The sequence below is a fragment of the Dermacentor albipictus genome, chromosome 10 (genome assembly GCF_038994185.2).
Source record: "Dermacentor albipictus isolate Rhodes 1998 colony chromosome 10, USDA_Dalb.pri_finalv2, whole genome shotgun sequence".
In the NCBI taxonomy this organism is placed as follows: Eukaryota; Metazoa; Arthropoda; class Arachnida; order Ixodida; family Ixodidae; genus Dermacentor; species Dermacentor albipictus.
The window spans coordinates 29,811,350-29,827,405 of record NC_091830.1 but is presented as its reverse complement, the minus strand read 5'-3'; the positions used below and the strand labels follow the sequence as shown (position 1 = coordinate 29,827,405).

The 16,056-nt window shown below is 42.3% G+C and overlaps 1 protein-coding gene across 2 annotated transcripts; it reads left to right on the top strand.

Moving 5' to 3' along the window:
• The first annotated feature begins 1,514 nt into the window (after positions 1-1,514).
• LOC139050453 (abscission/NoCut checkpoint regulator) lies at positions 1,515-15,746 on the top strand. Of its 2 annotated transcripts, none has more exons than XR_011508887.1 (11): positions 1,515-1,705; positions 1,869-1,987; positions 2,733-2,783; positions 4,832-4,956; positions 6,376-6,464; positions 7,985-8,155; positions 8,773-9,019; positions 10,585-10,655; positions 11,929-12,001; positions 13,261-13,358; positions 15,519-15,570. XR_011508887.1 is itself a non-coding variant. In XM_070526851.1 (11 exons), exons 1-11 carry the CDS (start codon positions 1,658-1,660, stop codon positions 15,565-15,567), a joined length of 1,137 nt encoding a protein of 378 aa, XP_070382952.1. In that variant the 5' UTR covers positions 1,515-1,657; the 3' UTR covers positions 15,568-15,746. The 2 variants fall into 2 exon arrangements, 1 of the variants encoding a protein (XP_070382952.1); XM_070526851.1 differs by having other exon boundaries at positions 11,929-11,997; positions 15,519-15,746.
• The last annotated feature ends 310 nt before the right edge of the window (positions 15,747-16,056 follow it).

Sequence of the window (16,056 nt, the reverse complement as noted above, 5' to 3'; positions counted from 1 at the left end):
GGTGGGGGAGTAGGAGGTAAAGTGGAAAGAGGTGAGCTGCCAGGGCGCGCGCTCTATCTTGAAACCCATCCCCCGGAGCCCTGCGTGCAACATGAAAAATGCAGAAACGCTTCTTCGAGGTAACCACTGGGTTACCAGTGGTTACCTCAATTCTCAATTACCAATTCTAGTGACTGTCGGAATCAGAATTTTGATTTAGGGCCTGAATTGTTTAAAAGAAATTTTGAGAAATTGGTAAGATTGAAAAAAAAAATAGAAGCACGAAGTTTACAATTTCGTGGGTCTGCACCGCTCTGCACCTAGAACAAATATCGCAGTTCCGCGAGCTGCATCCAAGATAGATACATAGAATAAACTTTATTTTTCAACAGATAACATCCTAAGTGGACAAATCTGATACCTCAATTTCTATCTTACGAGAATTTCTTACATTGTTTGCAAGGTTTCTGCAAAAGTTCTGCTCACAAATTAGTGGTCTATTTGAGAGCCATTTATGAAATATCAATTTTGTCCGTTTTAGATGAAATATTACTGCTACAGTAATATATTCTAGTTCACTGTAATTACTGCTGCTGTAGTACTATTAGGCGCAATTCACAGAATTGTGACATCCATTTTCATTGCTGAGTTATAAGTCGTATACTTGATAGTTTCGTTTTCTGAAAATGTGCGATCTGTACGAATTTCTATTAAAATTGACGAGCTACATCGAAAATTCGCAGCCAAAAGTCGCTAGGCTTTTAACTTTTTCTTTTAACTCTAACCAACCCCATGAAGTTTGGTGCACTGATTGCCGAGATAAACGATTTCTCCTTTCCCATGCATTTAAATGGCAGCCCTAAAGCTTCCTCTTAAGCTGCAGCGTACGTCTGCAACGGTAATATGGTCCCCAGAAAGAAAAAAAAAATGTTCTAGTGACCATATCGGTACTTTCAAAGAGGTTTAAAAGGGTGCGTCCAAGAAGGTTTACAATTTCCGTCCAGTCACGGCCTCCTGTATTTTGACAATGCCTGCCCAGTCTCTCCAAAATACACGACGAAATGTACGCGGATCAGTGGTACACTGCGGTGGCGACAGGAATTTATGTTTGCCAATATTTATTATGCTGAGAGCATGGACTTCGCCGTGAGGACATCTGCGGTACCGCTGCTTTTGGTTTTCGTGTAACAATAACGCCCGCTGGCATGACAAGCACTGCCCGGCTGCCCTAACTATGTCGTGTAATTTGTTATTGGATATTACTGGGAGTCTAACTATGAGGAGCTTTAAGCGTAACGTCCTCGAAATGGAAAGTGATGCCCGGTTGATTCCGGTTCTGCTGGGTAGGCATAGAAGCTGCACGTCTATGGTCGCTTGGTACAGTACATCATAGTAACTCTATGCAGTACATGGTACAGTACATCCATGTGTTCACGGCCTCCGAGAGCGGGCGGAGCGCGCTGTCCGCCGTAGAAGCAGGGGCGCTGCTGTCTGACAGCGCACGCCGCCGGATCTCGGAGGCCGTGGTGTGTCCAGTGCGTTGTCATCGCGTCGTCAGCCGCCAGTGGGCACCACGCCTATTTCCTGGTAGTGTTTTTGTTTGGCCGCCGTGTTTCGTCTACGGTTTGGGTGATTCATCTGTTGTGGTCGCGCAATCGCTCGTACACGGCCGTTGCCAATGTCATGTACTGGGTGTAGTTCAAAGTTCGGACTCCTCACGAGAGAGGTAAGGCGTTCCTAAAAGCAAGCGCGCATTTTATCGCAGTTCCTCCCTGCTGTTTTTCTCTCGCTAACTTCGCGATATCGCGCAAACTTCACAATGCGCGATCGATTTCTCCTGAAAACCGTCTGATCGTGCTCTACATGTCTCTCTTGTGCGGCGCTTTTAGCACTCCTGTCCCAACTGCCAATTCTCGTACTGCGCCAAATGCCTAAAATCGTCTGTGCTCGTACCGAAGTTGGGAAAGCAGCACAAAGTTTGCAGGACGTGCTGTGAGACTATCAGCAGGTAAGAATGCATTTATCTCAAAACGCTTGTTACGTATTCCTTAATAGAGGCCTCTACACTACTTTTGAAGGCCGTTTCGGTACTGCGTGTGCCGCGCGATAGTTAACCGAAACCGTTGCTGCAATGCAACATGCGACGTTGTCATGTAGTTTAAACTCATGCAATTGAATGCTAACCTCAGATGAAAGCGGTTCGTCTGAATCATGGAGTACTAGTGATCGAACACAACTGTTATTCTACCATTGGCTTCTTAAATTTACAAGAACCAGCACCGTGGTTTTATGATAATTTAACTTGTGGTCGGTTTGTTTCAGTCTATGAACTGAATGCTCGATCGTGCAGCCAATTTGCTCGGTAACCGAACGGTACATGTAGCCGTTGAGTATTTGTTCTAATCGTACCTTGATTGGGGAGAGGGGCATTGTGAAAAAACTTAAAGGTAATGTTTCACTAAAATATGTGACTAATGATATTACAATAATATGTCACTAAGGAATTGGTTCTGGAATTGTTTCTAGCTGATACTTTAGCGACAGGTTTACAGGTGTCTTTAGTGGTTTACGGCACAGGACTCCATGCAGCTGGCTCCATGATAATGGGCTAGCCATTAAACCTCGTATGTTTTCAGTAGACTGGCTTATGGAAGCAGACATTGCACGCTGACAAGCAGCCGTAGTCACTTCTTTTCGAGAGTCACTACAATTGAAAGAGTGCTTGCATTTCAAGCTTATGTTTGTTTCCACAGGACTACTGCTAGTAAAACAGAGGAAAGAGAAGCACCTGCTGCTCTGCAAAAGTGAGTCCTGCGAGAGTTTGTACTGTTCTGTCAAAATAGCGCACCACAACATGTATGAAGTCCTATGAAAGAAAAGCAAAACTTAAGTAAACTATCAGCTAAATGTTTCTGCAGAACGGAGGAGGTATATGTTATACATAAATGCGTTAATACATATTTTGTGCCTGCACTGAATGCTGAGCGGATTTACAACACGTGGCCTGTGTTCGTTCATTTTATCCTGTGTTTGAGGTATGGCACTGTTGCGATGGCTGAGCCCACATTTTTCCTTTGATGCACATGTGAGGTACGCATGCAGAAAGAAGGAAAGTGAGAAATTATCTGCAGTATAGTGTATATTAATGCTGCCTTGTTTGCTTATGGTTTATGTGTTGGTTGTGTGAGAACTATTTTGCACAGCCATTAGCCATGGTGGCTGCATTTTGATGAGTGCAGGATGCAAGAACACTTGTACACTGAACTTTGGGGGTAGGGTAAAGAACCTCAGGTGGTCAAAATTAATCTGGAGCAATCTGCTAGTTTGTTGTCATTTCCTGCAACACATTTTGTGTCAAATTCAATTCCTGTTTTCTTTTTCTAGCTATATATGGAAATATTAGATAAGCTGTAAGGCTCTCTAATGGGTTATGGCTAGTTGATTATATTCCACATTGAAAACAGTGCAAAAAACACAGACAGATAAGACGATTGAAGTGCTTACTGGCAACATTTAAAAGTCCATTCTTATCAGAAGTTCAGCTTAAGGTTCACAGAATCTACAAAAAAATTAAACAAAGGTTGTTGAATTGTGCAGCTTATCAGAGAGCACAGCTTAAAGAAGGGATGTTAAAAGGAGATAATTGTCGTTATGTGTTTTGGTAATATTTTGATGAAGTGACAGTTGTTACATCAATGGCAGTTAAGTAAATGAAATTAATTTCCTTTAATACTCAATGTTGTATAAATAAGGGACACAAGTACGAAGGTCTATGCTGCTGACTTGTTTACACTGTATTTTGTTACTTTCCAATTTTGCAAGCAGTACTTGCCAATTTTGTCCATAATTAATCATAAGTACACAGTTACCTGTGTTGATGAGGAATGCTTTCTTCATTTAATGAGGGGCCATATATTGTACCGATTCATTTCATTTTCCATTATTATTGTTTTTATCTCTCACGTCAAGTGGCTGATCCCATTAATGATGCAGGCACAAAATCAGTTGAGACAGCATTCAGGAAGAGTAAAAAATGGAGAATGAAATGGGGAGACTGTTAATTGTTAAAACTGCAGAAACGGAGGACTCAGAGGGCAGTAAAAAGGAATGCTGGAAACGTGAAAAAGCAGCAAGGTTGATTTCACTAATGATATTAGGGAGTTTTAGAAAGTGTTGTGTTCCAAGAGGCATTGTCTACCTAAAATAAGGTCAGAGAAAACACGGGGAATGCGGGAGATGGAAATTCAAGACGATGAGCAAAACAAGAACAAGGTGAAAGCAGGAGCCAACATTTCAAGTGGACTTGTCTTTTTCAAAGTGACATATGTGAAATATGCTGGTAACTAAACTGATGATGATGATGATGATGTGAGATAGGGTCAGCGGCAGAGCGCATGCGCAGAACTGAAACTGCACTTGAGTCCCTCTGAACTTTTTTTTTTATATTCTCTCGCGTGCCTCGCACTCAGCGTTTCTGAACTTTGGGTGCCATTTCTAAAGCTGCCTATTTCTGCCTTGCCTCAAATGTGAAAGGAAGATGGCTGTGCTGAACAAGCAGTCGCAATCCAGTGTAAGCCATGTTCGTTTGGGCAGTCTTTTGCACTCTTTTGTACACCTGGCCGATATCGTGCCTTAATGTTCGGTACTTCGTTTATGGAACTCCCTATTTCTGGCTTGCCTCAACTGTAAAAGGCTAGTGCTGAACACTGGACAAGCAGCCTCAAGCCATTGCAAGCAGAGTTATTTTGTTTTTGTTTTTACGTTCTTTTGTATGCCTTGCCGATATCATCCCCTAACCTTGGGTACCCCGTTTCTAAAACTCCCTATGTCTGTCTTGCCTTGCCTACGAAAGGCGAATGGACGCACTCAACAAGCAGCAGCAGCAAGCTGACCACTCCGCTTCTCGCGGAGGTGGTTCCGCTTTACAGATAGAGGAGATTGAGAGCCGGCTAAAGAAGCTGCGTCAGGACAGCAAAGGTGAAAGCTCGAGATCTTTTTCTGTCTTGCTTGCTCTACATTCCACACAACTTCAATAATAATAATAATAAATAATAATAATAATAATAACTTATTGCCCTGGCTTCACACAGCAACAAGAATGGTAACATTTCATTACTTACGATGGCAGAATCCTCAAGACGTGCTGTTAGTTCAGACATTAAAGCGGCTTTAAAGGGGTCAGGCCTGAAGTAATATAACAGCGTTTTTAGCATAGACAATTCCAAGACAGAATATTTTTATGATTAATTTGTGTAATTAATGAAGGCTGCTTTGTAGACTTGTAAGTACTGTAGATAACAGGGATTTGTTCTCAACAGGAAGCTCTCGCTAGTTTTTTGCTTATATATATGAACCTGAAATATAACATTTCATTACTAACATTTCATTACTTACGATGGCAGAATCCTCGAGATGTGCTGTTAGTTGAGACATTAAAGGGGCTTTAAAGGGGTCAGGCCTGAAGTAATATAACAGCGTTTTTAACAGAGACGGTTCCAAGACAATATTTTTATGATTAATTTGTGTAATTAATGAAGGCTGCTTTGTAGACTTGTAAATACTGTAGTTTACAGGGATTTGTTCTCAACAGGAAGCTCTCACTGGTTTTTTGCTTATATATATGCATCTGAATTGCAAAAGCTTTACATTAATAGACAACCCTTTAACCAATTTTAATGAAAATGATTGCATTTAAGAAAACAGTTATTTAACCCATTTAGTACCATCTTTCTTTATTCAGATATTATAAAACGATCGCCATTGTTTATTTTCGGTTATTCAGAAGGGAAAGAAACGACACAGATAATGGCAAATGGCACTCTTAGTGTGGTCCTCGCATTCCTATCTTCGTTTTCAATCTTCCACCTGGTTTTGTTCTGGCACGCACGCTTCCGCAATAGCGCCGCTGTGTCTGGGTTAAAAAAATATAATGCCTGCTATAAATGTATGACAGATGGCAGAAACACGCAAGAATGATCCTTGTACTACCGCTCAAATACTTCAAATGGAGAATCGCTGGCGGTAGCAGTTTGCGAACCATCCCCTCCATGCAGCAAAACCACGCCCGCGAAAGGGCACGTTCTGTAGCGCGCTAACAAGAACCCAGGCTGAGCATACCCAGAGAGAATGGGAAAATATGCTTCTAAGAATATACACCAGATGGCGGAACTACCTTGGAGCTCCCCAACTTCACATAATACTGTGCATATTTGACTGGAGGGAGTTGAGAACGTACCAGTACGTCAGTGGCACTGAAAGTATTAAGATGCTCATTGCAATTCACCTCGACATTGAGGAAACACTTGCTAACACCAAGTGTCGTCGTTGTCAGCGAGGCTTTATAATGCCGACAATGATAGAGCATGGCTTTAACGGGACATGGTGCAACATTTCCAGATGTCATTCCAATTCACGCCGACATCGAGGAAAGACTGGCAAAGCTCAAAGAAGTTGATGTCTCCTACTATCGTCAGGCCCCAATCACAGTGAGTAATAATTGTCTCGTAAAGTGCTGCCACCCAAAGGCTTTAGTAACTAGCATCATGGCAGGTGTTAAAGGACTCGATGAACTTGTCCAGTCAATCAGTCACTCATTAGTTTATACATACAATGTGTTTATAAATATACATAGATGGATATGTAAGTATGCAGAAGGACTCTAATGTCGCACACAAATTGCCATGTACACTCGTGTAAGGGCCAGACTTGCTTTTTTTTTTTCAATTTTGATGAGGTGCAGCTGGCAAGGTGCATGGTTTGTTACTGTGACTGACGCAACAGCAAATGTGAACAAATATCTTTCGATTCTCAGGATTATAAATTACAGCTTTGAAATCTTGTTTTCATCTGAAACTGAATAAAAGCATTATCCAGGGTGAAAGAGACCAAGCCACAGAGAGGTTCCTGGTTCATACACTGCAAGAAGGTGCAATCTTTTGGTTCGGCTGTGTTGGAGCTGCAGATTGATCAGTTTATAAAAGGTATATTTCACACCCATACAAAAGTGGCACTAAGCTACAAAAATTCATCTGAAAGAAAGCTTCGCTGATTAAGAAACATTCATCCTGGTGCCAAGGCTATTGGACCTAAGGTTAGGACCAGCTGTGCTGCCTGACCAGGACATCCCCTCGACCAATCAGGCTCACCTGGAAGCCAATGGTTGGCATTGCAAGCAGGAATTGCTATTCAACTGTCAGCTGCCTGGTTAGCTCTCCCGCTAAGTTGGGTGATGTTCCCTAAGTTCAATCTGCAGACCAGGAGGTTCTAACTCTGAAGCTTTCTGGGCAGCCTGATAAGTGTTCTTTAAGTCTTTCATGAATCTACCTCCATATCCTGTATTTCTGCAGAGCTCATTTTGCTGAAAAATGACAGTTATTGGTAACCTTTTAACATTAAAATATCAGCTCTGGTTGTTCTACCATTCAAGTTGCACTGCAAGTGAGATCAATGTTGGCGCTATGTTTGGCCAACATTGCTTTACATTTTGCCCATGTAGGCTCCTGTACAGTCAACTACAAAATAGTGTCGGACATGGAATTTGGGAAATGCTGCTGAATTCCTGTGATGCCTGTGTACATATTCTTCAGTTATAAGTATGACCTCTCGTAGCTTTTGAGAATTGCACAGCAATTCATTGAATTAGAGAAGCGCCACGCCTTGACAGAGTAGAACACAATGATGATTATTTATTGCTTCACACAGTGGTCACAATTCACATTTTTTCGTGCGAGCTGTGTTCTGTCAGTCTTTGTGGCTGGCTACCATTATTGCCAGTGTTGGCTAATGTTGGGTGAACATTGACCCTGCTTTGTGTGTTGCTTTGCCATCCTGTACCAGTATTGCCAAAGATTAGTTCTACCCCTCCACAGAAATTCCTAGTTTTCATGGGCTTGCTGGAAATTGATCACCCTCAGCTCATTGTAGTGAATGCAGTTGAACTTAGGCACTCACACTCGATCATTTTGCCATTTGCAATCGCTTCTTAAGAATGTGTTTGTCTTTGCAGGTGTATGCAACAGATGCAGAGAAAGCAAGCAGCCTCTTCGCTGAAGTGATGCACAAGGTGGCCATCGACAGGCGTCGGGCCCAGGTTATAAAGGCAACCACCGATGAAATGGAACAGCGTCTCGAACGCCTACGCGGACTTAGCAGAGATTCCATGGATTCAAACCTTCAGGTGCACTTTCTTCAGAGCTTCACGCAGTTCTACATAGTCACACTTTTTTGCCGGAACATAAATTAAAAAGTATGATTATTGTACTATATGATTTACATATTCTCATTAACAGTGTAGTCTAGGAGAGGAGATATCGTTTGTGTCATTCTACATGTACCTTTTCATTTATAACTATGATGCAAATATTCCTTACTTCCTTACTCTCCTTACTCCCATTGATAGTAATAGTTCTGAAAGGAATGAAATCTAAGTCACTTGGCATTGATGCATTACAGAAAAGCGTTCTTGGAGCAGTGTAATATGTGTCACACAGTGTATGGTTCAAGTACTTATACCCTGTTTGACGTTCTTGTTTTTTCCCTATAGATTTTATTGCAATTTATCTCAATGAGGTGCGCATAATAGATCAGACTTGTGTGGGTGTGTACACTAGCCCTTGCTGTTAACAGGACAGTAAAGGCAAAATTAGGGCAAGCTAAATTGATATGATTTGTGAAAGAACATATGTCTCACTGCTGGTAAGGACCGAGCTTATGCAACAGGAGCAAAAATTTTCATAAGACAGAGTGGAGCGGCAGCTGTGGTTATGTAATCTGCTACTGTTTTCTTCTCTCTAGGACACAAAAGACAACACTTCATCAGATGCTGCTGGTGGTCCCCTTGCCACAACAGAGCCAACAGAGCTTCACCAGTCCACACAGGGAGCGAGTGATGGAAAAGAGGACCAGCCCATAGACGAAGTGGCACGATTGATTGGTGAGGAGCTTAAAGCAGCAGCGGAGTCAGCGAAAAAGGGTCTAGAAGAACTCCAGAAGGACAAAGAACTGATGAGGGAGCTTGGCCAGATCAAGGCCAAGAAAACGGGTGAGTTGTCATAGCCTTTGCACTTGCTACGGTGTGCCGCTGTACAGAGTTTGTGCGTTTGGGTTTCACCACACAAAATGTGGGAGAAACAGCTCACAAAACCTCTTCATATTCTGTCAATTGTTGTGCACTTAGTAGATCGAAGAGTTTCCACACAACTCGGGGTTTAGCCATGCTGCAGCATTGGAAACTTGGCTAGTATGATGCAACACAAAATGGGCTGTGTTTTCTGACCATCCATGTCATCTTTCATTCATTTTTACCCTTTGTCATTGGCTCAGATGCTGCTGTGCCACATTAATCGCGCATCTCCACTGTCTACTTAAATTTGACCTTTTCTTTTTGTGTGGGTTATATGCAGGTAACGTACGGTGTACCAGCATTGAGTAAACACCGAAGACCTTTTTTGTGTGTGTTTGCGTCACATTTTGGGTTACCTGAGCGCTTTATCTTTATGTAGCTGGCTTCTGCGTCTTTGGATTTGTTTTGCAGCCAACATGCCATGCAGCGGTACTCACTCACGCTTACACGTACTCTCACTACCAGAGACTGGCCAACGTTTGTGCACATGTCCACCCACCGACAGTCACTTGCATTCACACCTGCACCCACTTACTCACCAACAGTCACTTCATACTCACTTCAACGTGCTCACCAGCCAACTCTTGTTTCTACTCCTGTCGACTTGACCACATCCGTCAGCACCTACGCTCATAGTCAGGCCTATGAAATGAATGCACAAGTATCTGTTCTCACGAATGAGTAGTGAAATCCCGACAATTCAAAATCTTGTTAACTCAAACTGATGAATAATTTGACGTGTTCTGTTCCATATATTTGAATAGAAAAAGACTCCTGCAAATTTAAATTCCAAGAAACTCGGAACGGTTATTTTGAAAAAAATGTCTCGCTCCCACGGATTGCTTTTCAGATGAACCCGAGCCAAAGGCAAAGATTCGATGCGTCGCTAGCTGCCGTAACATCGTGTGCCTTAAAAATGACAAGGAAAGACGCGTGGGAAGCCGAGACTGAGCTAGGGCAGTCAACTACGACCGTGCAGTCAACTACAACCCCCCCCCGCCCCCCATTTCTCCTAGCACATGCTTGATCACATTATCTCTAACATTGGCCATGCAGGAGAATGGCACGCATCAAGCCACGATCCTGCTAGGTTCAGCCTCATCTTGCTTTTCCGGGCACCAACAGCAAAAACTGGGCGTGAGGTGCATCCTTATCGCACTTGCACTATATACAGAACCTAGGCTTCTTCCAGCACGTGTCGTAGCGTGCCGATGGAGGAAAGATAAGATTTTTTGAATGTGAACCGAGTGATGGTTCACTTCTTGTGAGCTGTACTGCACAAATGGTTGGGCACTACATTTAAAGGGTTCTCCTTAGTTTGAATGCTGTTTTATTCAAATAAACTTCCGGTCCTCGTAGAATTCCAGTTAATGAGGTTCTACTGTGCTGTGCCTGCCTACGATGTCATGCCATGGTAGTGAATGCTACTGCTTTCACTGCTTAATGAATTTTTAGGGTACTAGTGGTAGATGTTTTGCTTGCAGGTAAAAAAAAGGCAGAGGATGCCGGATCCGATTCAGACGACAGCACGGAGGCTGACGCTGTTGTGGCCAAGGTGAGGGCTCAACACGATTTCACACTTCAGCTCAATTGCAGCCGAGTTTGTGCAGAAAAATGATAACATTCTTGCTGCCATGGCAAAACAAGTTTCCAGCTACGTGAATTTCAGTGCAGAGGACATTTACACTTGCACTATAGTTCTTCGTGAAAACCCAGCACGGTGGCCTAGTGCCTATGGTGTTTTTCTGCAAAACATGAGGTCACGAGTTCAGTTCTCGACGGCCGCTGTCACATTCGATGGAGGTGAATTGATTAAAAAGATATATAAATTCTGAGAGTTCACGTGCCAAAACTACGGTATGATTGTGAGGCACGCCGCAATGGGGAGACTCCCGATTAATTTTGACCGCCTGGGGTTCTCCAATGTGCACCCATTGCACTCTGTACGGCTGTTCTTGCATTTTGCCCCCCCCCCCCCCTTCGAATTTCAGCCTGCATGGCCAGGATTTGATCCCACATAAGAGCAATGCCAAAGCCACCACAGCAGTTGAAATGCTAAATGTTCTTGGATCTAGGTGCATGTTAACCCCAGGTGTTCAAAATGTTTCCGGAGATCTGTACTAGAGCAATCATCATGACCCACTCTGCACTTTCGGGATGTTCCTTTCTACCATTATATCTAGCTTGCCTCCAGACTTGCACAAAAGTAGAAAGGTAGGCGCTTTTGCAGGGTGTCATAGATAATTTCAGCTGTCAAGGGGCCAACATGGCGACGCCCAGGGAGCTCTAAAGGGCATTGTGCACATTCGACGCGGTGCAAAGGTCCAAACAAATTTCTTGTGTTGCGCAATTCCTCTCTGCTGCACTCTTGTCATGTATACACACACTCTGAACCACCGATCAATGTGGTGTTCCAGGCAGCAGAAGCAAAGTCAAAGAAAGAGGCAAAGAAAGCTTTGCTTTAAAATGTACCAGAGCACTCATTTGTGTGTTAGATGGATGGATGAGCCGTCAGAGCCATGACAGCAGCACTTGTTGGGAAAAAATGAAACTACTCTGGCTCTAAGCGTAATTGAAAATTAAGAAGATTATATAAAAATTCCTGTTTTTCTATGCATTGTTATGAAAAACCATGTGTTGCTGCAGTCTATCTTTTACAAATTACTTTATTTTTTCTTTTTCTGTGAATGTTGGAGTGCCCTATGTGTAGGTTACACATACAGCTGAACCTGGACTGATCATTGGTAGGGTTCTTGGTAGAAGAATGCACTCGCATCACTAAACCTAAAATTGACGAGTACCATTGTTTCTCTATTGCCTGGTTACAGATTCTTGAACAAGCAAAACTCGAAGAACTCGAAGAGTTGCAAGAGCTGGGCTTAGACCAAGGCGGTGAGGTTGGTAAGGCTGGCTTGGCTATGTCAATTTATGCATACTTTGCGCCTATTTCACAAGGCACATACAGTCAAAACTCAAAGTTCCACATGATGCAAAAATACCTTTGTTATATGCTGATATAACAAACTTCAATATAATGAAGTATTTGACTTTTTGTAACTTCTCCGTATAACATTGTCTATTTAGAACCTCTATATAATGAAGCATGCCTGTACATAATCTCGACTTCAGGAGACGTGTTGAACCAAGAGGCAGACGAAGCGTTCGCTTTCTGCTGCCAGCGCTCTTCATGATGGCGGCATCTCGCACAGGCAACACTCAGCCGTGGGGGCAGTGCGGATGCGAAGGCATGGCTGGGTTCACTTCATACCGCCAATGTGAAGACATCGTCGACGTTGCATGAAACCATATCTTTCGTCACAGACTATCAAAGTCTCCAAAATTAATTTCTGTCTCATTCAAAGTTTGCCTTTTTTGGCTAACATTCCTGAATTCAACGTTAGCCATGGGCTGAGAATTGGGCATAATGTGTGGTTTGCTGCAGCGGTAGCAAACTAGCACAGAAACCGATGAAGCCAATGAAAACATAGGATTTAGATTGTACATTCATTTAAATTAAAATTGAGAATTTCATCTGAATTAGAGTTAAATTTGGCAAGGCTTGCATAAATTTGCAATAATCTTTATAGGAAATAAAACACCAGAAATTTAATCCCCCATTTGTAACTAGTTTTACAGCCCAAGCAAGCAATTATGAAGCTTATTGCAACGTCACCTTCATTCATAATTCTGCATTCTAACTTGAAAAATATATGTTTTCTTCCACTATACTTTTCTTGACTTGTTTGCCAGCTTCACATTGTGCATTTGTTTTGTATTGTTTTTAAGGCCTGTAAATATGATAGGTCTTTTTTCCTGCAAGTTTTTCTAGCGAGTCTCAGTCAGCCTCGTGGCTTTAGGATGCAGATGTCTTTTCGTGCAGCCGTTAGACTTGTGAAAAAATTCACAGGTGTCCTTAGCAATCGCCTAAGAGGTGCAAAGGTGAAAGCCTTGTAAAGCCTACTCTAGTTCACCTTAATCCAATCACCAATCAATCATGAATTAACTTTGCTCATCATTAATCATCTCTTAAACATGGCTGGACATGCTTTGGTTCTCTTCTGGCCTTCCTTGGGTCATGTGATATTTTCTGTACCTCACAATGCAACCTTGAAACAGTTATCTAAGACTTTTGCCTTAAAGAATGTTTCCGTTTCCGTCAGGGAGCTGAGGAGCTTCCCTGGTGCGTAATCTGCAATGAAGACGCCACCCTACGCTGTCATGGCTGCTCTAATGACCTTTACTGCCGCCGCTGCTACAAGTGAGTTGTCACACAACTGTATGAAGTAACAATGAAGCCAGGTGCAGCACAAGCGAAGATTCTTGTTTTTGTTTAATTGAAATGTAGAAATAATGACGTAAAAAGAAATGAAAGTGGATGAAAAGGTCATCTGCCACGGGTGCAGACCAAGCCCACATCCTCTGCAGTATGCGTGCAATTCTTTACCTTTCATTTCCCCGTATGGAGTGTTTTTTTTTTTTTTGTTCATCATGTATGCGATTCTCTTTACTTTTTTTCTTTTTATGTTTTCTTGTTGTATTCGGTGATCTTTACCACGGTGTTCTATATTGCCTCCCCCCCCTAATTGTGTTTGAAATATCCTGTTGTTAACCCCCCCCCCCCCCCTATGTAATGCCCATAAGGGCCTTTAGGGTATCTGAATAAAAAAAATATACTAATAACTATTCACTTACTACTAACTTTCAGCTAAAATATTACCAAAAACTTAATTTCCCATACGCTTTCTCTGGCTTCATTGTCGATTACTTGGTATGGCTGCAACTAAAAAAAATAATCGAACCCTGTGGATTTGTTTATTCTCCTCGCGCAACACCATTGAGTAACTAGATTTTAGCCTCTTGTTTTTTTTTCCTGTGACAATAAAATTCCAATTAAGTATGATAATTAAATTATTATTCCTTTGTCTCCACAGTTAGCCGCAATTGAAAGCTTGTTCCAGCATATCAGAAATGCTTCTGTGCACATTGCATTGTTTCCTGCGCTTAAATCCATCCTTCGAGGTAACAAACTCAGTGTAGCACAAGTGATGCATTCGACTTTCTGGCGTTAATTGCTGTATCCTTCAGAAATCGTGCTAAAATCTTCTACTTGTCAAGGGATGCAATCGGACATGAAAGCATTTTCCAAGTTTCTCTCAGCAAACAAGAGCAATGTTAGGTGCAGCTACATTTATTTTGCTGCAACAGTAATTAAAAGCTTAAAGATCGCTTTGCTCTGTCTGTCCATCTTTTTGATACGCTAACATGACAAGCATGGTCATTATCCTGCCGTCATCAGACAACCTTCTTGTCCTTGCCTTCGTCCTTACCAGAACTTTTCCCACTGCTATGCTGCCTTTTATAAATAGCAGACAGTGCTACGGAGGCTAGGGAAAACATCTCACTCTTTGCATTTCCAACCAAAAAATCCTGCGTCATATATAAAAGACATAGGTATGCACATGTAATTCAATGTAAATATCAAGTATTATGCCTTTTTCTAGCAAAATGACATAATTATGACGTGGAAGGCTTTGCATAACTATTTACTTATGAACGGGTGTAGTGACATTTCTGCAACCAGCAGCCACAGTACAGTGCTTGTGCTCGCGACCATAGCTTACGTCACATGCTGGAAGCACAAAGGCGCATAGATGACGTGTAACTTGGTTTCAAGCTAACACCGACAAGTTGCAGTTGTAACATAAAATGGTTATTCCACATAAAGGTGTTGCAGATAGAAGACAACTGGACTGCAAAATGCGTGTAGCGAGACTTCACAACCACATAGATTTCGCAGCATTGCCTGCTGTGCATGATATGGAGTACAGGATTCGTGTCCACGTTGCCACGTCCACGTTGCCATATGCAGTCAGAAGCTTGGTGTAATAAGCAGTGCACTGTCGCGCAGTTTTGGGCTTTGCAATTTGTGTGAGGTATGGCACCCCGCACAGACTCCAAGAAGGGTGCCATCTGCGCACGCATTTTGGAGGCCTCAACAGGCATAAGCGTACGCATTTCAGCTCGTTGGTTCACAAATTGAGAAGAAACAGCGCAAAAGAAGAAAACGTATAGAAGGGGCAAGCAGCGACAGTGTGCCTTCCTCATGTCCTGTCCTTTATCACTGTTTCTGCACAACTCAACAGGCAATATCGTTGCAGACGAGTACAATGTCATCTGCTTTGCAAAAAAAAAGAGTTGTTATTGAGGTGACGGCAGTGTCCTCTCAGAGAGCCTGCTGCTGTCCCAGTAAATATGTTTAGAGTTGAAAGAATTGCTGAAGTCTGCCTATTTAAACAATTTTTTTTTTTTTTGCTAAGTAATAAAGCAATTCAGGTCGCAAAATGTTTCTGTTCGTCTATTTATCAGATGGGATTGCCGCGGTAATTCAAACTAACTTTCATATTTTTTTTTTTCCCAGGGAATTCCACGACTCTGAGCCGCATGAAACAACACTGCTGAAAAAATAGTATACCAACTACTACCCATGGAGTACCCCTACACCCACCAAAAGAAAAAATGCTTCGGTAGCGCCAGCAAAAATTATTTTATATGGCGAACTTACCGATGCATAGTCAGCGAGTCATGCTCCAACACAAGCAACATCCATAATTGCACGCTGTATGATAAAAGCTCTATTGTTGCTTCGCTTGTTGTCTGTTAAAAAGAAGCGTTGGATGGCAAAATGTATTTGTCTGCAGAATTGCATAAAGAGTCTGTCAAATAACAATGCTGCCTGTCAAATGAGTGTGCTCTCCTTAATTAGGGTACTGAAGCAGTATAATAGAAAAGGTGGGAAAATAAAATCTTCTGACCTTATTGACCCTTTACCTCCTGTAGACTTTGTAAAAAACGTGTAGACATACCTAGCTCATCTACAGGAAGCAAAGGGTTAATAAGGTCAGATCAACTTACTGTAGTCAAGCTGGCACAATAAAGAGTGCCAATTTATCTCGTCA